At 32.6% G+C, this 24,008-nt stretch overlaps 1 protein-coding gene across 26 annotated transcripts in view; it reads right to left on the minus strand.

Annotated features, from left to right (window-relative positions):
• The window catches only part of PPFIA2 (PTPRF interacting protein alpha 2), a 485,005-nt gene that overhangs the window by 173,809 nt on the left and 287,188 nt on the right, over positions 1 to 24,008 (minus strand). For 23 of the 26 annotated variants that reach the window (XM_032296751.1, XM_032296787.1, XM_032296710.1 and 20 more), the window contains 3 exons: positions 23,225 to 23,326; positions 9,660 to 9,824; positions 3,986 to 4,060 (listed from right to left, as the gene is read on the minus strand). In XM_032296751.1, the coding sequence (XP_032152642.1) occupies positions 3,986 to 4,060; positions 9,660 to 9,824; positions 23,225 to 23,326 (342 nt within the window). The remainder of the gene's footprint in view (positions 1 to 3,985; positions 4,061 to 9,659; positions 9,825 to 23,224; positions 23,327 to 24,008) is intronic. The other 3 variants (XM_032296743.1, XM_032296829.1, XM_032296806.1) reach the window with 1 other exon arrangement.

The raw sequence follows: 24,008 nt of genomic DNA on the forward strand, positions 1-24,008 counted from the left end.
AGAGAGAGAGAGAGAGAGAGAGAGAGAGAGAGAGAGACTGACTCTATGTATAATAATGATATATAGATGAGACAATAAAGTCTATTAAAATGATACAATGATGGAATAAACTGCATAGTTTTTTCAGATTCTACATATGCATATATGTGTATGTATGAATACAACAAGATAGCATTCAAAATCTAGATCTCTTAATTCTCCTTTTTGATTTTTGGGAATTGAATTAATTCAGAAAAAAATGTTTAGATAAATTTTTATAACTAAATTTTCGCTATAATTACCAGAAACTAAGGAATCAAACAGATTCTTATAATGTGGCACCCTTCCTCTTGAAGATGGCAATATGAACTCAGAAAACAAATAGATTTGAATTTCAAGGAATGCTTGTAAATAAATTTTAAATTTAATTTAAAATCAGAAGCATTGCTGGGCATGGTGGCTCTTGCCTGAAATCTCAGTGCTTTGGGAGGCTGAGTTGGGCGGACTGTTTGACCCCTGAAATTCAAGGCCAATAGAGGAAACATGGCAAAACTCCATCTCCACAAAAAATACAAAAAAATTAGCTAGGCATGGTGGTGTACAACTGTAGTCCCAGCTACTCAAAAGGCTGAGGTTTGAGGATCACCTGAGGCTGAGAGGTAGAAGTTGCAGTAAGCCTTGATTGTGCCACTGCACACCAGCCTGGGCAACAGAGTGAGACCCTGTCTCAAAGAAAAAGAAATTTGTTAAATCTGAAGCATCAAATAAAACTTTCTCCAGTTCCTTGCTCATTTAGCTATATGCAGGACTTTTGCTGTGGTTCCTGATCATTTTCATCTATGTTATATAATTTTGTTTGGCTCCATAAATAAATATATGTGTGTGTATATTTTTTATTTATTTATTTATTTATTTTGAGATGGAGTCTTGCTCTGTTGCCAGGATGGAGTGAAGTAATGCTATCCTGTATCACTGCAATCTCTGCCTCCTGGTTTCAAGCCATTCTCCTGCCTCAGCCTCCCGAGTAGCTGGGACTACAGGTGCATGCTACCACACTGAGATAATTTTTGTATTTTTAGTAGAAATGGGGTTTCACGATGTAGACCAGAATAATCTCAAACTCCTGACCCTGTGATCTGCCTGCCTTGGCCTCCCAAATGTTGGGATTACAGGCGTGGGCCACCAAATCTGGCCAAGATTTTTTTTAAACTTTCTTTTTCATGAAAATGTGCTCTTTGTTTTTAAAAATACCTTTGTCAGTTATTACCTCCAACATTCAAAAGTCACCTAATTCATATTCCTAAAGATGATAATAGTATGAATTTTTCTAAACATATTTTATCAGGTTTATAAACAATCTTGTTATCATCAATACTTGATGTTTTACTTAACAGCAATTTCTTATACAAATTGCTGTTACTATAGAGAATCAAGAACTCAAACTATCAGTGCCTTCTGATTTTTTCAAATTTCATTTTGAAATATCAATTTTATTAAAAAGTTAAAGTTGACTTTTTTCCTAATTACTCTCTTAAAAGAATCACTAATATTTATAGATAATTTATTATTGGAAAATTAAAGTAAATTTTCTTAATCGTTGGATTTGTGATTTTCTAAAGAAGAATTCAAGTTAAGCCACACGGACATTAGTTAAAATCAACGACAAAATGGAAAGATATAAAAGTTAATAATGAGCACAATAATTACTAACAGGCATGATTTTTACTTATGCAAATGATTCTTCATTGTACAGATGATTTTAAACAAAGTAAGATGCATTCAGAAAAGTCTGTCATAGATATATAGGAATGTTAAGGAGTAAAAACTTATTTTCTCTATGTAAAATCAATCAAATGCACCATACTGTGTATAGGAGACTATAATAACACAATAATACTTGAAGGATAAAACTATATTCCAGGAAACAGTCATAAATCTTTTCTTTACTTTTGTTCTCAAGTCTGCTGTTTGGTTTTACGTATAATTGAAGTAACTACTTAGTTGCTAGGTCTGGAGCAAATCTTCAGAGCTTCACTTGAATTTATGGGACACTTTTCTTTCAGCTTACTTTAGCCTATTGGTCTTATCACACCTTTGTTTATGACAAATAGAAATTCTATCACTGTCATATTAAGTCATGCTTTTATATTAGTAGCCACCAAATTTTTTGTTTGCCCTTATCAATAGAATATTTTGAGAAATGCATGCAAAATAAATGTATATTTTATCACAAATACAAATCCCAATTAACATTAATAAAATATAAAATGAATACACATTTAACTTTTTTTTTCCTGATAGTTTCAGGAACAAATACACCCCATCCCACAGATAATTAATCTACCTCATCTCTTTAAAAGACTGAGTTATCCTTGCCATTACCTATTATTCTAGAGGTTCTTTTATTCTATGATGATTGAGAGGTATCAATCTCTTATTTCTTTTTTTTCTAAACCATCCTGTTTACTAAACTGAATCTGGTCATCAAAAAGCTTTTTTTTCCATTTTAAAAATGGTTATTTCACCATTTATGCTTTCAACACTGCTAGCCTTTAATTAACATAGAATTTACTCTCCTTCTAGCTGAAAGTCCTTATTTCTAAAGTTTAAATTGTTATGGCTGGAACAAACAAAGGCATATGTACACTCATTTAATTAACCTAGTTTATTTTAAAGAACAAAGGAGTTTTACTGACAAGATTTATTGAGTGGTTTGAAAATGTGTATTTGCCTGTATGCATAATGTATATGTAAACATTATCTTGTAAATCCCTTTATAAGACATATCATCACTGATATTAGCCTCTCACACCTTTTTATAAATCTATTTATGTATTTTTTTATTAATCCATAATAGGTGTACATACTTTGTGCGGTACTTGTGATAATCTGATACATTCATATAATGTGTAAATATCAAATGAGGGTATTTGGAATATCTACCACATTAACTATTTATCTTTACTTTTTGCTAGGAACATTTAAATTACCATCTTCTAGCTATTTTGAAAAGTACATTAGATCAATGTTAACTATAATCAACCGACTGATCTATTGAACACTAGATCATATTTCTTCTATTTAACTGAAAATGTGTACCCATTAATCAACCCTCTTCATTTTTCCCTCCCCTCTACCCTTGGTTATTTAAGAGTGGGAAGATTTTGCTAAATTATTTTAGTATGTCCAATACTAGCAATACAATACTATATGACTGAAATAAACTTCTAGGAAAAAAGTAGCCTTATGAATATCAGAGAAAAGAAGAGATGAGGCTATTTTAGTGGCTCGCACAGGTTAAATTTGTTTCTCTCTCTCTCTCTCTCTTTCTCTCCCCCCCTCTATCTATCCATATATGTATGTATATGTAAATACACACATATATACACATTTATATACATATAAGCACATTTATTTAATATGTATGAATAATTATCCAAGATAATTTGTGTACTAAAACATAAGCAAAATCTTCTGAAGAGAAAAATAACCCTCTAAATCTTAAAAAAGATGATTGAAAATACTTTTTATGGAGCTGTGAATAGCAGCAGGAGTGGATTCAATGATGTCACTAAATATGGATGCAGTGCTTTTAGAAGATAAGAATAGGCAGGACCTGAGGAGAAGTATATCTCTCCAAGGAGTTAACTTTTATTTGTAGCATTTTCTAAGTTTAACAGTTATTTGATATGTGTTCCAATTTTGGAGCTGTGTTTTCCTTCCTGAAAGGACTGACGTTCTGCCTGCAGTCTTTCTAAATCTTCATCTCTCTAGCTCACATGTCACTAGCTCTTGATAATTTTCCTTTGGTCTAGTAGTGACACATATAAATAACCAAAAATCAGAAAACAAGACTCTGGCAACTAATTTCAACAAGCCTTGTTCAATGGCATAGACAGAATGTAATTTATTTTTCGTGACAGTTTTAATAAAAGTGACGTGAAACACAAGGGATGTAATGTGAGCAATATTGCACCTCAAAAGAGGAGAAAGTGTGGCATGTTACCTCCTGATTAGCAGCAGCTAGTTCTTCTTCCAGTGCAGAGACTCTTTCTAAAGAAACCCTCAGTCGCTCCCTTACCTAGAAGAAAAATCAAAATATGTGCAGTAATGTACATCCCATACATATTAAACTGTGCTGAACCCATCATTAACATCATCAGAGACAGTCAATTTGGCAAATTATTAAAGTATTTATATCCCTAAGTGCTCAGAATACTAAACCTGGCAGAAATACAATTAATACATTGTCACCTCATATTGTCCCTGTATCAAGGGATTTCCTTGTAAGCAAATCCTTTTGGTGGTTCCCTGATAGAGCTTCAGGTGGGGTTGGAGATTGACTTGTCTTGTTCTGAATTCTGATTCATAGTAAGTGGAGACAAAGTTCAAAAGTATATTATGAATTCATCTGAAAAATAGTCACTGATTAAGCATGACAAATAGAGAAAACAATACCCCACCTTTTTCTCTATTTCTGGAAAATAAGTGAATTTTCATTTGGCACTTAGTATCTAACTTCAAAAATCCTTCACCTAAAGGAAAGGCCTTTTAGAATCTGAAAAATGTTCATTGCTCCTATGTTTTGTATTAATTAGAGGTCTACTTTGCTTTTGAGGAATTGTAAAGTACTTAAGTATTGTGGAACTCTCAACCACCTTCCAGAAAGCAAAGGTTACATCACTGTATTTTATAGAACCAAAATCTCTGTATAGTTTGGTTTGAAGATATAATTTATACTTGTTTCTTACTTTGCTGAAACTCAAATAAGTGTTTCTTTGATTCTTGCTTCCTTATGATTTCTAAAATTGTTTTCATTATATGTTTAGATCTATAGATATGTCCTGTTATGTATATTTCAAAAGTAAACATTTCAGAGAAAGAAATATTGCTGAATTAAAATGAATGACTACAGTAGTTTAATTTTCCTTAAAAAATCAACAAACTTTATAACTTTAACTTAAGATGCCATTCATGATGGATTTTTGATTATTTATAAATTAATATAGGTTTTTCATGGGAATGCTACAGTGTTTGTGCAGTTAATATGTGTTTTAATACATAATTATATTCCTATAAGCTTTCATTTTTTAATTTACTGACAGTATATTTTAATATATGGTATTTTTCTCCTCTAGTAAAATTTAACAGGGAATATGAAAACTCAGATGCATAAAAACATTTAAGTTGGAATTATAACATTATTTTTCTAGTTAGCAAACAAAATCAGTAATGTCCTATTAACCTAGAATCTAATTAAGATTTTTAAAACTCTAAATCCTATTTCAGTATTATATTACAATAACATACATATTCAGATGAATGGATGCACTTAAGTCCTGAAATAGACCTTGAATCAGCAATAAAAATGTCCAAGTGGGAATTTTAATATTAATTATATTTTGTTATATTCAATTTCTCTAAAAATAATAATATACACATAAAGGACATAGGATGTCTAAAACAGTTGCACAGGATCTTTCATAATATTGAGCAAGAGATTAACTGCCAAGTTATTATTTCTGTTAGACAAATATCCAATTGTTAACAAAATACATAGAATTAATGCCAATTAATAACCAAACACTAGTTACATAGCAGGAAATCTTTGACCATTTGGAGAATACTTTTTTATGAATTTTGAATACACACAAAAGAAGTAAATATCCCAAAGCCATGAAAATGAGTAGGATAGCTGATGTGTGGAATGCACATATCAAAAAAGGTTTCGGCAAATGTGTGATGTTTAACAGGATTCCCATATTCTAAAATATCTACTGTAAAATATGAGTATTTTGAAGAAGGCCTAGTAAACCTGGTTGATGAGAATAGCAATATGAAGCAATATAAATATATTAATAATCTTGCCATACACAACATTGATAAAATCACACTTAAACTACTGTAGAGAGAGGAAGTTACCATATTTTAAAATACTGACATATTAAAACCTTTCTACAAGAGTCATTCACATCATACAAGAAATAGTTGAATCTAGGCTATATGGTAAGTTAAAATATCTTTCTGACTTTCTTTTGCTAAACTTAAATTCTTAAGGCAGTTCCAAACTGCTTTCTACTTACTACATGTTAAGCATTTATATTCTCATTATAGTGAGTTTTTAAGGAATAAAAATTAACAAGTTTATCAAATAATATGAAAATAAAATAATCATCTCTCAATACATTTAGATTAGTGGTTTACAAATTGAGATTATGTTGTCAACAAAGTAATAAATCTAAAACAGTTTTACAAGAAAATTTAAAAAATCTCAATGTATTTTGAATTACGTTATAAATTCAAAAATTGATGCTGTAAATACCAATACAGGGGTTTTTATATAAAACTCATATTTATATGAGGATGAACCATTCTCTGTGTCTTTAATTTTGGAGTAATACTCAGGAAAATACAATCTGTTAAACCTTGTCTTGTACTTGTCTCTGCAAAACTTAGTAGGGAAAAATCGTTGGTGGGGTGAGTTTTCTTTCCAGGGTATAAAGAATCCTAACATTTTACCTTGTCTGTTTGGCTTGAATTGCATTAAAAGAAAAAAAAAAAAAGGTTTCTCTGAAAAGTCTTTCTGGTTTCCTCTCTGCTCGGAATATCACACTGGCAGAATGCCACAATTTATTTTTCTTGATGGATTTTATGTTCTTGTGAAGCTATCTAGAAATGACTGATAAGCCATAAACAGTTTCAATTTTTCCTAAATATTGGTACACAGTTGATAGCTTTATCTCTATATATAATTTTTCTGATTTTTAAAATGAAATTTTATCCCTAAAGATTAAAATAAGTTTCTAAAAATAACGTATGTGTTCAGGATAAAGAGACCTTGATGGAAGAAATACACATTCCAAACTGAAATTAATATATGGCAGGGTTACATTTCAGGAATTATCACTCCTGTGACAGAAAATATTTTTGAGGAAACCTCCTCAGACCCGAAGCTCTAATTCATTTTTCACACCATGATATTTGATAATGAAAATACATATGGAAGCCATATATATTTAATTTGTTTTGGTTTACATTTCCTATACATGTCCAATATGTTTTTTTAATAGTCAATGATTTCTGAGTAATTGTAAAACACAAGTATATGTCTCATGTTTTCCAACCCATGGAGTTGGTAAACACATTGTAGAGTGATTTCAAAATTACTGTTGGTTTTGGCTAATTATGAATATTCTACCCTACAACTCAGTGGATATATAAATAAATGGACATTAATAATTAAAATTATGAATCACTGCAACTATCTATAGCTATGCTCAATCCTTGTAAAGCTTATTTAGTTCTGCATATGTACTAATTCCTCTAGATAAAGTTGTTTGTTTCTTGTCCTCAAAGGCATGGTTAATTGTATCTTTTACTGACTTTCTATGTATATCGTATTTACTTGTTTATATGTTTAAATTTGCATCCCTCCTCAACCCTGTGAGAAGCTGTGAGTTACTCTTAGGGATATTGTCTATGAAGGCACTTAGATACATATTAGTCCCTTGATAAGTAAATGAAATGCTATTTTAATGAAGCATCTGATCAAGAGTAATATCAAATCTTTACTTGGTTTGAAAGTTTTATCAAATGCTGATATTTATTCCTCTTAATAATAATATTCATAAATATTCACTGAGGACTTGCCATATGCTAAGCACTGGCTGAAAACTTTGCATATCAGATCATATCTAATCCTCATGACAACTCTGAGGTCAGTATATTATTATCGTAGTTCAAGATAAAATGCTTTAAGAATGGTCAAGTCACTTGTCCAGATCGTCTGACTCCAGAGCTACAACTCATAACATTTCTTCTTTAGGCCACTGAGAATCACTTGTTGATAATCAGTTCAGTTGCCCCTGAACTCACCAATGTTCAGGAGACCTCTGGTGAGTTAATACATATTATTATAGTTCCTAGGGCCACATGATAGAACAACACATTTAGTTATGCTAAGCCCACTGAAGTTCTGTAAAGTAAATTATTTCTAGATTAAGTTGTACAACATTTCCTTCTTAAAGGTACTCACATGATCAGGTTATTTGTCTTAAATGCTGTTTATTACCTCTATTCTGATAAAGAATCATTCTTTTGTAAAAGCATCCTTCACTTAAGTGATGCGGTAATACTTACAGGGAACATCTCAAATCATAAATTCTCTAGCACCTTCATTTAAGTCATTTAAAACTCTTAAATTTTCTCTGAATGGGTCCTTTTTTTCTTACAGATCTGGGTTATTTTCTGTATTGGTCCTGCTGCTTAGAATATCCTTCTCTGCTTAAAAAACTGTTAATTATTCTTTATTACCTGGATCAAATGTCACCCTCTTTTGAAGACATCCTTGTCTTTGTCATTACTCACACAGTCGTAACTTTTTCTGTGACTACATATTGTGATGTAAATACTTTGTTTAGAATTGTTTTTCATTGATGGGTGAATTCCTAGCACTGACTCTGAACTTCTCAGTCATAATAAGAATATCTCATTTATCTTTGTGTGTCAAACATCTGCGAAGGAGTCTGATACATACTAAAAATTCTATACATATAAACTCTTGCAAATTCTTAGCAATGTGCTTTTATAAAAAGAGAGGAAATATACATATGAAACTAAATATTGACTATTAAATAATTATTTGATGTCATATTTAGCAAGAATTTTTATATAATATTCATTTTTATTTTATTCAAAATAATTCTTATACTAGTTGCTTCTCATTGCTAAAATAAAAATGAGATACAATTTCTTAATACTCTAGAAGACAGAATTATAATTATCCTCATGTACAAACTCCACATAATCCCGTTCTCAGAACATCTGAAAGACCAATGATAAATATATAAATGTAGATAAATATTAAACAGAACAAAAATGTCTGCATGCTTAAAAACTAGATATAACTGGGAAATAATCCCTTGTCTGGATTTTAATGCTCAGAACTTGTCAGATACTTTACAATGAAGTGTCCCAATTTCTACTCTAACTCCTAAAGCTTTATTAATTTTTAAAAGTTCAGTCTTTGAAATCTCACAAAATTGAAATCATGTCATAAGGCTTCCTAATCTCCAAAGGATATTATCATCATATTGGTTATATATGTCAGTATAACTTATTTGAGTAACAGCTAAGAGAAGCTTACAGCTACTTTTAAAAATATCTAAACAGATTTTTCTACTAATATCTTATGGTGTTACATGCAGAGACTCTTCAAATGAATATTTAAAACTAAGATATTAGAGACATTAGAAAATCAGATGCTTCTAAAATAAATGTCTAAAAGTTAAAGTACATCCAATTTGTACTTCAAAATAGATATAATTTTCACTTAGTAGTCTCTTATTTTGGAATCTATAGAGAATGACCAGGGTTTGAAAGACAGAAAAAGAGAGAGGATACAACATTTCAAATGCCATCTGAACTAGGGCTGTAATGTACCATAATAGAAGTCTCATTCTGATAAGCCATAGATTCAGTGGTTTACAAAAGAAGATGGTTATGAATATTACCAACATACACACAGTAATCCATTTCACTTTTTAAAATGATTTTTCATATAACTCAAATGTGTGCCTCAACTGACTGACTTTAGTCAGGTGAGTCAACGGATAAAGAGAAAGAGAATGATGCTGATGACAAAAGTGTAGTTAAGTTTGAATCTTTTATCTGTACTATACCTTTTCATCCAAGGCCTTGTGATGCTCAAACAAAGATTTCAGTGCCTTGAGAACTTCCACTTCGCTGGATACTCCTGAGGGAGACTGGGCTTGCCGTTTTACCACCGTCATTCTTAATGACCTTTCATGTCGTGACACAAGGCACTCCAAATGCTCCAGTAATAGCTATTGGGTTTAACAGAAAATGCATTTAATCTTATGAATACAAGTCACCAATACTTACAAAGTGATTTCCCCCTTAAAACATTACAGGCTTCCATAGTACCCAATGTTAGCTGCAGGTTACACTACAAGTGGCAACAAAGATGCACAAACCTGTTTAAAAATACGTTATAAAATACGTATTTTTTTATAAAGGAGTTTATAAAATACGTTAAAGATAAATTGTATTTGATCTTATAACAAATTACTGAATTTAAAAATGTAATGCAAATGTTATGCAGTCCCTTAGCCAATTTAATAATTTCAGTATGGATTCAGTAGAAATAGTACACTTGACAAACTAGGTATGATAATGATGAAAGAACATTGCTTGATGCATCATGATCTTTTTAGAGGATAACAGTAAAAGTCAAAATTTATTTCATTTACATTTGGTCATTAAAATTATTTGCATTGAATAAAATAAGCATAATCATTATAATGTTACTTTAACTTAAATAATCACATGGTTTTATTCAAAATTATTCTTTATAGAAAAATATATGCGCCAGGCGCGGTGGCTCAAGCCTGTAATCCCAGCACTTTGGGAGGCCGAGGCGGGTGGATCACGAGGTCAAGAGATCGAGACCATCCTGGTCAACATGGTGAAACTCCGTCTCTACTAAAAAAAAAAATACAAAACATTAGTTGGGCATGGTGGTGCATGCCTGTAATCCCAGCTACTCAGGAGGCTGAGGCAGGAGAATTGCCTGAACCCAGGAGGCGGAGGTTGCGGTGAGCCGAGATCGCGCCATTGCACTCCAGCCTGGGTAACAAGAGCGAAACTCCGTCTCAAGAAAAAAAAAAGAAAAGAAAAATATATGCAAGGAATTGGAACACAGTAACTGAGATTTTCAATTGTCAGTTGAGGAAAGAAATTTAAGGATATAGTTTTAAGTTGTCTGTATTAGAATCTATGTTTTCCCCAGAGTAGCTTCTGGGGCCATGACAGAGGTCGAGTGAAAGTCCCTGAATAGTTTTCAGGCTGTTTCAGTCTCTACACTTTTAGCTTTTGCCAGAGAATTTCTGCTTTTAAATGTTTTGTGAATTGGGGTTTCATACTTGTTTTCATTTCAAAAGAAGTTTTACTGGTAAAAACAAAAATACATGAGAAGAAAAACTGTTTGGTTATTATTAGTTATTATAATTTTACTAGTAAAGAACCACATACAACTTCTAAGAATTATAGGAAAGTTCTTCAGAAGAATAGTGAAAAACAAGCTAACAAGTGGTGTCTACTTAGGCAAAAAAAAAAAAAAAAAAAAAAAAGATATAAGACACTAGAGGCAGAAAAAGTAAAGAAAACAACTTTCTTTTTTTTCAAGATTTTTTTCTAAAAGTTTAACTGTAATAAAAAAAGTTTAAAATTTTGGTTTTCACTATACTGGTGTTAGATTCAGTGTCACACATTAGTATCACATTTTTTTGGTTGGTTTCTCACATTTGCTGTCACTAATTATGTCTCAAAGTGTCAGAAAACTCTGCCATTATTGTACACAAAGAACACCCTTATCTGAGACACTAAACATGCATAAATCAATAGGTAAGAGTCATATTTAAGGGTCAAAATAGTTGTTTTTCAGTATGAAAATGACCTGATATTTTCAAGAAGGATTTTAAAATTTATCCATCTCTGATTATATGATGGTATTCTATTCTCTTGAATTCTATAGATACATGTGTCCGTTGCTTAAATCCAAGCTCCTTGACATAGGTTATGGAGATCTGCATGAACTCCAGTTTTTCCAGTGTCATCTGATGTCAGTCTTTCCCTAGCAAACTATGTTCCTGCCTTCCTGGCCTGCTTTTAAGTCCTCAGTATGTCAAGCCTTTGCTCATGCTGTACCCTCTGCCTAAAGTACTCCTTCTTTGCTTCCTCATTTAACCAGCTCTTTCTCATTCTTTAAGTCTCAGCTTAAACATCATCTCTCAACAAGGCATTTGCTCATTACTATCTAAAGTAAGTTTCTCCTTTTCCCCACTTCCACAAGTCTCTATTTCAATCCCTTACTAATTTTTTTTTCAGAATATTTCATGATGTACAATTTACAGAAATTGTTCTACTAAATTTCATTCTATTTTTCCATTGCAATAAAAGCTCCATGAGAGTTGGCAGTGTCTGCCTCAATCCTTTTGATCCTCTCTTTATGTGGGTGTTAGCTCAATTCCCAACATCTATAGGTATGCAATTAATATTTGTTGAATGAATTGAAATATTAATAAATGAGTTAAATTTCCACACCTCATATAGTTTTATATGACTCATACAGACTTGGCTTATATAAAAGCTAAGCCTGTGGCCATAGTTAATTGGCATTATTTCCTAAAAGCTTAGGCTAATTAACATTATTATGTCCATCTATCCTTCAATCTGATGACATAAATAATGAAGCAAGCTTTATAATACAATGAAAACTGTTTTTTTTCTAATTGTAAATTATAAGGATCTTACTTAATGTTAATTCAATAAACATATCATCTAATATTGCACATCTGTGTGCAATATTAGATATATAGTAATATCAACTAGTAATATCAATATAGTAATATCAATATTAGATATATAGTAATATCAATATTACTGTGTAATATTTAGAAATATAAAATGCCCACCCTCTAGGAAAAGAAACACAACAATGAAGCTATAAAGGACATCTGTCATTAGAGACCAACCAAATCTTTTGATCAAACTCTTCACATTTGGCAAGTGGAACTTTTAACTGTCATTCATGCCCTCATTGTCTCTTTACCCAGCTTACAGTTAATAATTCAGTATTTGTAAGTACTCTCTTTCATGATCCCTAAATTCCTAGAATCTGATCAACTGCCACTACATTCACTGCTAACATTTGGGTCCAAGACCTATAATCTCCCCTTGAATTATTATAATAGCTCCTTAACTGGTACTCCTGCTTTCAGTCTTTCATCTTCGGGCTATTCTCAAAACACATTTAAGTTAAAATTTGAGTTAGGTCATTTATACCTCTGCTCAAATGTTTAATGTCTTCTTATCAGGCTCAAGTGAAAGCCAAAGTCTTTAATTCTTCCTAAAGAGATCTAAATTTTCTGAACTCATCTCTTATTTTTCTTCTTGCTCATTGTAGTATAGCTATGCTGGCTTGACTACCTTGCAGGTTTTTGTGTTTAGTTTTGTTAGTTTTGCTTTTAACACATTAAACATCCATGTCCCCACAACCGGGGGTTTGTACTTCTAATTTTTCTCTACCTAAAACATTCTCTTTCAGATATCTGCATGATTCACATTCCACTATCTCTTCCATGTTTTAACTCAAATGCCACTTTTCAATGAGGCTTTCCCCAGCTACCTACAACATTGGATATCTCCTTCCTTGCTTTGTTTGTTCTTCTTAGCATGTGTCCCTATCTAATGTCATATTGATTTATGTATTTATCTGGCTTACTATCTTTCAAAATTTAATGTAAGGTCAATAAGGAAACAAAATTTTTTATGTTTTGTTCATGGCTGTATCTTTAGTGCCTATAAGACTGGCACATGGTAGATGCTCATGTATGTTTACTAAATGAATAAATAAGTACTGATTAAAACAATAGTTTAAATTTTTATAGGCAAAATTCTTCAGAGAAATGGATATCTGGGATACTTGACCTGAATAGGTTTGAGAGAACCAAAGGTTAAATTAACATAAAAGAAGTGAGATTGTCTTCCCTTGTACATGGGGATGAGATAGTTAAATAATCACCTGATCTATCTGGAAATGGGGTGTCCGTGTAAGACTTTGATAGATTGAGTCATAGCTACAATAGACCATTTTGAAAGACATGAGGAATGCAAGGACAATGAAGTGAGTGGAATGCTTTGAACTGCACTGAAGGGTTTAACGAAAGAAAATGGCAAGCTTAAGGTTTTAAATTCTAGGTCAAGGCTCAGTCAGAGAACCCAAGAGGTGCTATGGCTGTTCATGATAGCCTCTTATTAAGATCCCAAAACATAACAGAAAGAAGATAAAAAGCTTCCTCTAAGGGAGGTCACTGAATTACAATATATGATGAATTCACAGCCTTACCTGGAATCTTATGTGGAAATCTTGCCATCACTCTGGGGAAAAAAAGGCAGGCACCCTAAGAACTATAAAATGGACATTTGGCAAGATTCAGAGGCATCTGAGTTACTCTGATACTCTCAATCCCAATGAGTCTCCCTGCTTCTGTGATGAATCCAGTTCTATTTGTCTTAATGGCCATGTTATGACTCCACTTAAAGCAGTTGTCTTATAAGAAGAAGCCTCTGCACTTCATGTCCTACCACAAACACCTCTTTCTGCCTCCAGATTTCTAAAATATTAAGAGGTAAATATCAAGAAAAGGCTTTCAAATCAATAGACCTGTATGTTTTTGATAATTTGTAATTTCAGAAATCTAGAAATATATGTAGATGCTGATTTTACTGAAACAGAAAGAGGGGAACAGCATTTTTGATCTGGTTAAATTAATCAATATGACTATATTTCTCAAATAATCTGAATTTAACTTTGATGTCAAATACCAGAAAGTGGTTATAATTGTTTGCTTCATGGGTTAATGAAAATATAAACTCAGTGGTGGCCTAAAACAAGTGAATACAAACTAGAAATTTGTTGGGTAGAAGGTAGAAGGAAACTGATGATTATGGAGTTAAAAATGGCAAATTTAGCTCACCCCCTTGCTGTTTCCTTTGAGATGACTGAAGTGACACTATCTTCACTAAGGCACTGGGAAACAGATTGGAAAGAAGACAACACAGGACCTACAAAATTGCCAGAACAGCGGTTCTTTACAGATAAAAATAAAAATTGAGAGATGCTAGTCCTTAAAGGAACCCTTTGATTTCTCTGGGGATGACAGAATTATGCAGTGGCAGAGACTAAGTAATAGTATTTAACCACTTAAGCTAAGGTATGTGTGGTTACTATAACAGATAGAATGGTTTGATCTAGTAGATGGGATCTTTGTGATAGCTAACTGATTATAGGGTTGTTAATAAGACAGCAAGAATTAGGTTGTATTACTGAAATAAAAATATTATTAATAATAAAATCTGTAGACATGGAGGAATAAAATTTGGCTTGAGTCACCCGGTAAACTGTCTTGGCCTTCTCCAAATCTTACACCTGAGTGAGTTTACAGTTAGAGATTTTTTAAAAATTAAGATGAGGTTGTATAGCACCAACTATTTTACTCTCCTGCTATTGAGAGATGGGGGTCTATGTTCCCTCCACTTAAATTTGGGTGGATTTGTGACTGTTTTGACCAACATAGTATGGCAGAAGTCACATTTTGTGATTTCTGAGCTTAGGTCCTAAAAGGCCAGGTAGCTTTCAATTGGTAGACCAGAACATTCACCATTAGGTCCCTGAGCTATCATCAAAGAAGTCTGAGTTTTCCAAGACTATCATGCTGGAGAGGCATGTGTAGGTTCTCTCGTGTAAAGTTCCAACTGAGTCTACCTGTCCTTCAGCTATTCCAACTCAGGTGCCAGACATGAGCATGAAGAATGCACTTCACAAGCAAATCTTTCTGACCCCAAATATTTCAGTTATCCCCTGCAAATGGTTTGCTGGAGCAGATGTTCTTCTGGCTTTGGTAGCTGATTATTAATTTTCAGGAGTTTTATGAGTGGGTGGTTAAGCACAATTATGTTTAAATTATGTAGGCTTATAACTAAATAAAAATATTTTTAAAAGATAGTAAACATTTGCAGTATATGAATTCCTAATTATTTTTATTACATTTCAGTATTATATATGTACCTTAGGTTGTTTACATCTATTTTACCTAAAAGGTAGAAATGCTATATAATGATATAATGGTTAAGTATTATGAACCTTTTTCCAACTCTGCATCTAGTAACATCATGTTGGTAGCTTGAAATCAGCCACAGTGGAAGTATTTACACCAGAGAAATTGACAAACCCCAGAGATCAGTGCTTTTATTTCCCTAACAAAAGAAATCGTTTACCAGAACATCATTGTCACTAGTCATCTTGGCTGAGACCCCAAATATTACAGAGCAAAGAAGGGTCATCCACAGTGTTTTCTTTCTAAATCCTTGGCCCAATGAGAGTCTATAAGCATATTAAAACATTGCTTTGTGTCATTAAGTTTTAGGGTAGTTCGTTAAATCATGATAGGTAATATGAAAACCTTCTCCCAAAGGATCTGTAACTGTTTATCAGCATCAATTTTGATAATAAAATATCAAAATTTCTTGAATATTACTCCTGGGCAAAGACTAATGTTTTGGTCCTCACTCTATAAGAGACTTTCAGTAACCTGGTGAACAAACTGTAGATATCAGCCTATTTCCCTTGCCGCCATGTCATTTTTCACAATGTGCATAAAGAAGTGACCATGGTTTCAGGGTCATAGGCCTGACAAAATGGGATTCTCATGATTAGACTGATGGAGTTACCACCATGGATGAATGGCCCAGTGGCTAGCTGCAACCATCTAACTTGGCCCCTATCATGATACAGTATAGCTGGAGACCAGGTATTCTCCATGAAACAAGCATATTAACATCAAATCATTTCTATTAAAGAGAAGACAGCTTTTCCTCACTGTGATAAACCCCTTTATTGGATATGGATTTGTCTTTTCTAATGGATATACTTCTACAAGCAACATAATCTTACTGAGTTTTTGCTTACCATCATGTTATCATACACATTACTTCAAACAAAAAAACTGATTTTACAGTGAAAAGAGTAATACAGTTGATGGATGCTCCCAGGGACCTCTGATTTTATCACACTATTACATCATCTAGAAGTACCTGATCTTATAGAATGGTTAAAAGACCCAAGACTGTTTTAATTTAAGCTTGGACACAACACATTGCTAAGTAGAAATGCTATCATCCTGGAATTAGTATATCCTCAGAACTATTGATAGAAGTAAGGTACAGTTTCTTTCTTGAAATAGCTATGGGTTCATATATGTAGGTCCAGAAATCAAGGCTTAGAATTGGAATTTATAATTGCCAACTAGGACCTGTGACCAGTGGAGAAAAGAGGATCATTCCTTTTTTGTTCACACACACATGCACTCAATATATAGATGCACATGCATGTTTGTGTGTATATATAATGTATGTTAATATATTATTCTCTTTTTTTTTCTTTACCCTTTTACAATATGCTACCCATTAATTATTTCCATTTTCCCCTTCTCCCCCTGACTGATAGTTCCTCACAATCTGAATCCCATCTTCCTAGTATAGAATCCAAGTACCATTTCTTGAGCACATTTACCACTAGGGGGCAGATATGTGACTGAAGATCAGTCAACCAGAACCGACCATCCTGGGAGTGAGTCTGAAGGGGGCAGACAGGAAACCTGGTAATGGAAGAGGCTGCATGTTTTCCGAGACTGGGCTTGTGAGAAAAATTTACAAAGCTAAGAAATGTGGTGCTAGAGACTGCCTGAAAGCTCAGTTTAGAGATTTATTATATGCTTTAATTAATGTCTTTATTTAAACAGTCAAGGTATATACTGTTTTGTGCAATTAGGAATTCTCATCTACATGATAATAAAAACCAAATGTTTTTATTAATATAAACAGGCTCCTTAAGAGATGAACTATTTTACTATCCTCAATACAAATATTCTACATAATATATACTTAATACTTGTTGAATTGTGTTAATTATAAATGAAAATTATTCAGGTTGAAGAATATGGACAAACCCGTTCTCATCTGGCATATATCTATGGCCTAATTTAAGGTTACAAATAAACGTAAATAATTAAGAGTACAAAAAGAGAAACTTATCTAAGATACCATTAAAAGTCTACTAATTACAAACCTTAACTGGGAGCTACAACTTTAGCCTAATATTTAATAATTCTCACAGAAAGTGCAAATGGAATTGTCTTTGGTATGCTCAAAGGATTGTAGGGACTGTGTGAATGGCCATGAATCCTATATTGCAATTTCCTTTAAATGACCACAGCCTATATGTGTATATACACATACATATCATATATTCACACACATACAGACACACACACACACACACACACAAAACGCCCTACATCATGCATCATTGGGAATTTTTTGGACTAAGCTTTGCCTTGAAAAGGAAGATGACCTAGGTAATCTAAATCCTTTATTTTACTATTATTCTGTAAGTATTTCTAAAACTATATAGCTACCTATTAGATCTTAATTCAGTACAACCTTGTGAACAATTATTTCCAATTACAAATGGTACTGAAATAGAAATACATTCTGCCCTGTAGACTAATTTGGCTGCTGTAATATGGTCATATAGCATGACATTAACATCTGAAAATGAAAACCTTTAAACTGGTTGCCTTCATGCTCAGTCCACTTCATATCTTTTACCCTCAAATATTGTTTAAAATCCCGTATGTTTCTTATGTACATATTTGATTATGAAATTGAAATAGCTGTTGGGAGGGCATCTGTCTTACCCTATTTACTCTTGTATTTATCATATCCTATCATAGAACTTTCATAAATAACTATACATGCATATGCATGTACACTCACATAGAAACTTCATCTGCTTTCAACTGCAAAAGTCTTCCTTTTCTGAATTAGACTATATATTCTACCCACTGAGGAAATATGTTTGGACATGTTTGGAGGATATTATTAACTTGTATAGGCAGAGATTTGTCAATAATAAAATATTTTTCTTTAGGAGTGATGGGTGAATAATTGTATCTCAATATCTGTTAAGATAATTCCTTTGGCTCAAAACAAAAGAGCAGGGTAAGAAATGTTTCAAATGCAATTAAGCCTTCTTTTATGATCCATGAGATTAAGTTACAGTTTTATTATTTATATCTAGATATTAATATTGTTTCTCAAAATCATAACTTGATATTAATAGTTTCTCAAAACTGTAACTTTTTTTGAAGTCACACAACTGTTACAATCTAAAATAATAATAATATAAAACATCCTTTGAGATCTTTAGCTATACAGTTGAAACAACTCTGACAATAAAAACTTTCTTTATGCTCATATTCACAGGCAATAACTATATTACAATTCCCAGTTTTTCTTTATATTTTTACTAATTCAGATAACTTTGTCAAAACATGTCTTATTGATCATTTTGAGTTGAAATGACATCAGGAATAAATTATTTTCTATAAATATAACTTTCTGTAAATATACGCTTACCAAAGTATGGTCAGAAGAGTTTTAGGAATAACAAATTTTGTTTCAATATTTTTTCTACATTTTTATCAGCATAAAAATATTAAAAGCTTGCTTGTATATTTCTATATTTACTATAATTTTTTGAAATTTCTATTTTTGTATATTTATAATATTGTAATGATTTTATTTGGATATTCTTAATTACTTGAGGCAGTTGGATTTAAGAGCAACTGCAGTGATGAGTGATTTTCTTTCATCCACTCATATTTTTGCAATGTCAACCAGGTAGTTTCTGCAAAGAAAACATAATATATGGCTACACATTTCAGCTTTCACATCAGAATAAAAACATAGCACATTGACTTTCCACATGATTGATACAAAGTAAATTAGGATTGAATTATAAAAATTTAAGTAGGCCAAGAGCAGTGGCTCATGCCTATAATGCCAGCACTTTGGGAGGTGAAGACGGGTGGATAGCTTGAGCCCAGGAGTTCCAGACAAGGTCACGCAACATGGCAAAACCCATCTCTACAAAAATTAGCTGGGTGTGGTGGCATGTGTTTGTAGTCACAGCTACTAGGGAAGCTGAGGTGGGGGGATCACCTGAGTCCAGGGAGATCTAGGCTGCAGTGAACCATGATTGTGCCACTACATTCCAGCCTGAGCAACAGAGTGAAAATTTAAAGAAAAAAAAAATAAATTTGAACAAACTCTGTTTTCCTTAAACATAATACCTTTGCATCACATGTGAATTGTGCATTACAAAGAAATATGATTTCTTAAATACATAGTCTGTAGGGTAAACTGAGAAGAAAGTAGTGGACTCCCTGGGTGTTTCATGTATAAGCCATTTATAGGCCTGTGACAAGTTACTTTTTACCTTAGTTTTCACTTGAATTAAATGGGGATAATGAGATTTCTGTGACAATAAAGTGAGTTAAAAATGTAAAGCATTTATAAAACACTTAGATTTTAATGTTAGCTATTATATTATCATTACCACTCCCTACCTTTATTCCACTCCCACTGGAACTTCTATTTTCTATTTTGGAAGATGGTATAATTCATTCAAATATCATTATACAGAAGGACTCTTTCTGATCTATTGTTTTTGATAATATTCAAAATTAATATGAATGACCCTATTCACACACGGTTTTGTGGACTGGCTTTAGCTCAGTTCATGAACATATGCTAACTCCTCAATGTAAAGAGAGCCACAAGTTGATCAGAACCTTGGAAATTGGAATGCTCAATTACACTTTATATTTTATTTTGTTTTATGTCTTTATTTATGTATTTATTTTTTGAGATGGAATCCATCTGTTGCCCAGGCTGGAGTGCAGTGGCGAGATCTCTGCTCACTGCAACCTCTGCCTCCTGGATTCAAGCAATTATCCTATTTCAGCATCCCGAGTAGCTGAGATTACAGGAATGTGCCACCATGCCCAACTATCAATTACACTTTAAATTTGCTTGCAACCTGACACTAATTAAAGTTTCTTTACATGTGAGAAAGAAATACTAGCTTGTTGCTTTTTCTCTATGATCAGCACACAGATATTTATAGCAAAAAGAAAAGCACAACATCTAGAAAGAGAAACAACTATATGAATCTATAAAAACGATTTTATTTAGTAACATTTGATAAGGAATTTGGTGGAAAGAGAAATATATTTGATTTTCAGCCCTGGATATACTACTTCTGGGGGAAGGAGGAGGGTGAGAGGTGGTTATGTAACTTAAGGAGTTATTATATAATCAATATTTTGTACAAGGGAGGTTTCATAAATCTGTTTCCTTGATGTAGTCAAAAACAAAATCCTCTACATCATTGCTTTAAAGAAGGTAGAAAAATATTTTCCAGCTTTATTCATATTTTCAAAGTAACTATTATGCATGGTCAAAATCAATGGCTTCAATATCTTTTACTGCCATTTTAAAGGAACTTTGTATTTTTCCTTTTTTGACTCCTGAATGGGTACTTCACATGTGGCTCGCCTTCCTCCCTTTATTTAATCTAAGACTCCACAAATGCAATAGCCAGGTATTTCTGGGCCTCACGGGGATCAATATGATGAAAATTATATGGATTCTGTCACCAAATCTCTTAGCTCTCTACAATTAGTCACAATTAGATACTCCATACTGCAGTGGTCTGACTGTTAAAGTAATGTTCTCTTTAGCTGTAATAAGTCTTTTAGTAATCATGCTGATGGCCTCATAGTTAGTGCATAGGCTCTGGATTTAGACTGCCTTACCTTTCAAATTCCTTTTCTGCTATTTACTAACTTTGTAACTTCTGGCAAGTGACCTGACCTTTCTGAGCTCGCTTGCCTGGTCTATAAAGTGGAGATAAATTTATAACATCTCCAGATGAGTGCAGAAAGGAGTAAGGTGTTGAAGAAAAAAGGCTAGATAAACCTACACAGCTAATAAAAGAGTGTCTGGTGCATTTTAAATGTGAGCGTTAGTTATAAATCTAACCAAAGCTTTGCATTTCCCTGCATTCTGAGCTTTCTGCTCCTACTTTTACATTTGATTGTACTGTGTTACATCAAGGAATGAAATCTAAAGCACTAAAATATAGTGGAATAGGACAGAATAAATGTCATGGTAAAAATAAATTTTAAATTTTCATAAAAACACAGTGTTAAGTTAAAAAAAATCAGAGTAGGAAATACATAGAGAGAAAGAGGGCAACAGAAAAAAATCATCTGACACCAGATAATATGATCTAAACTGCCCTTGTTATGCCCTGTTTGAGGCAATCCATTTGCTCGTTCATCCAAGCATCAACAAAAACCAATTTAATGTATGCATGTATGTGAATTCTCTTTAACATAAAATAAGACCCTGATAAATAAGGATATAAATTCAGTTTGATGATTTAACCATTATGCAAGCAACCCTAATCTCTCATTAAAGGCACAAGGTCCCAGTTAGTAGAACTGTACTTTATATTATTACCTAAGACTCATAAAGTGAATAGGTCATTAGCTACACCATTTTTCGGGATTAATTTGTTATAGTCGTAACACTTAGACTATTTTTCACCAACTTAATATTTATATTGAACTTACATCCACATAAAAGTGTTTTTTCTACTTCCTTTTAGTAAACTGTACTAAATATGGGTAATATGGTAATTTACATATTTTATGAAATTTAGTGATTTTTTTTTTCTGAAAGAAAATATAGCATGTTTTTTCAAATTCTGAACTTTAATCTTATATGGCGTGCCATGTGCTTGGTGAAAACACATGAGTTTCCAAGAATACAATACAGCAAATTCCATGAGTTTCATGAAATGAGAATATTGCAATTGGACATCTCCTTGAAGATTTATTAAAACCTAAAGGTACTCCTTGTTTAATGGGCAGAGATTTTTTTCAGTTTTTTTTTTTTCCTTGACACTTTTTCTTTTTTTAATTTATTATTATTTTTTGAAACAGAGTTTTACTCCGTTGTACAGGCTGGAGTACAGTGGTGCAATCTTGGCTAACTGCAGCCTCTGCCTCCCAGGTTCAAGCGATTCTTCTGTCCAAGCCTTCTGAGTAGCTGGGTTTGCAGGTGTGTGCCCCCAAGCCTGGCTGATTTTTGTATTTATAGTAGAAATGGGATTTCACCTTGTTGGCCAGGGTGGTCTTGAACTCCTGACCTCAGGTGATCTGCCTGCCTCGGCCTCCCAAAGTACTGGGATTATAGGCATGAGCCAATGCACCCAGCCTTTTATTTTTATTTATTTTTTCTTTTTCAAATAAATCTTTTGCTGGGAGGAGGTGAGGACAAAATCCAGGCCACTCTTTTGTAGCAACCCATAATTTAAACTTCTGTTCTTCTCCAAAATTCTCCTCTTTTGCCTTGCCTCTGAGAAATTACCCTACCCCCAAAACAACTTTTGGAAAGTTTGAAACCCATTATTGAAATCCAGATCTTCTTTTTAAAGTCAAATAAAGTAAAAGCCAGAGGAATGTGAACATTTTGTAAAGCAACATAGTGATTTAGTAGCTGTGACTATAATTTAGATTTCCTGTCTTTTTGAGTTTTGTAGTATATCTTCCTTTAGTTTAAGTAACTGACTATGAGTTAGAATCTGCTTAAAGTATTTCTAAATGCATATATTTTCTTTTTTATATGTGTAATAGATGTAATACACTAAACTAGAAGTGGAATTAATTCCAAATGTCTGCTTTACACTTACTCTTGTGTTGTTTCTTTCAGCTTTAAGTTCAGAGATTTCTTCTTCCTTTTCTAGAAGTTGTTCCCTGCAGGCATTTAATTCTTTTGTCAGTGCAGCAAATTCCTGGAAAAGTAATAAAAATATTTGAAGAAATATTCAAGATCTAAAAGCAGAAATAAATAAATATACAAATTTCAAAATGAAAAGAATGGGGAAAATTGACCCCATTGACTGGTTAACTGTTAACATATATTGCTGTTACGAAGTATCTTAATTCATTATTCAAAACATGCTAATTTATATTTATCATATACATTTTATTACAATACGCTGCTTAGATGGGTGTATATATAAAGTATATTTAAAAATATATCAGCTACATCACACTGAATCTAACGTTGATAAGTTATTCCTAGAGTAATTTAAATATTTAAATTCCCCTAGTTTTGTGAACAGCTCCAAAAATCATATACTTTAATACCTATATAACAATGTTTATAGAGAATACAGTGGATCTTCAGAACAACACCTGTTAAATGTGCGATTTTGAGATTAAGAAATTTATTTGTTAACAAGATGAAGCAGGGGAATCTACATTTTTTTTTATTACAAAATAATAAATATGCATAAGATTTGATATTATGTAAGATTTTCTTATTAATTTGTGTATTGCTCAGTTTTTCCAAAAGGTAAGCTTCATGTGGACAGGGACTTTGTGACTTTTCACTGTTACACCACCAGTATCTAGGACATAGCGGGAGCTCAAATAATATTTATTTTTAGTTAATAAAAATAGGTCACATTG

This window comes from Sapajus apella, unplaced genomic scaffold (genome assembly GCF_009761245.1).
Source record: "Sapajus apella isolate SASKATOON/1434 unplaced genomic scaffold, GSC_monkey_1.0 scaffold2, whole genome shotgun sequence".
In the NCBI taxonomy this organism is placed as follows: domain Eukaryota; kingdom Metazoa; phylum Chordata; class Mammalia; order Primates; family Cebidae; genus Sapajus; species Sapajus apella.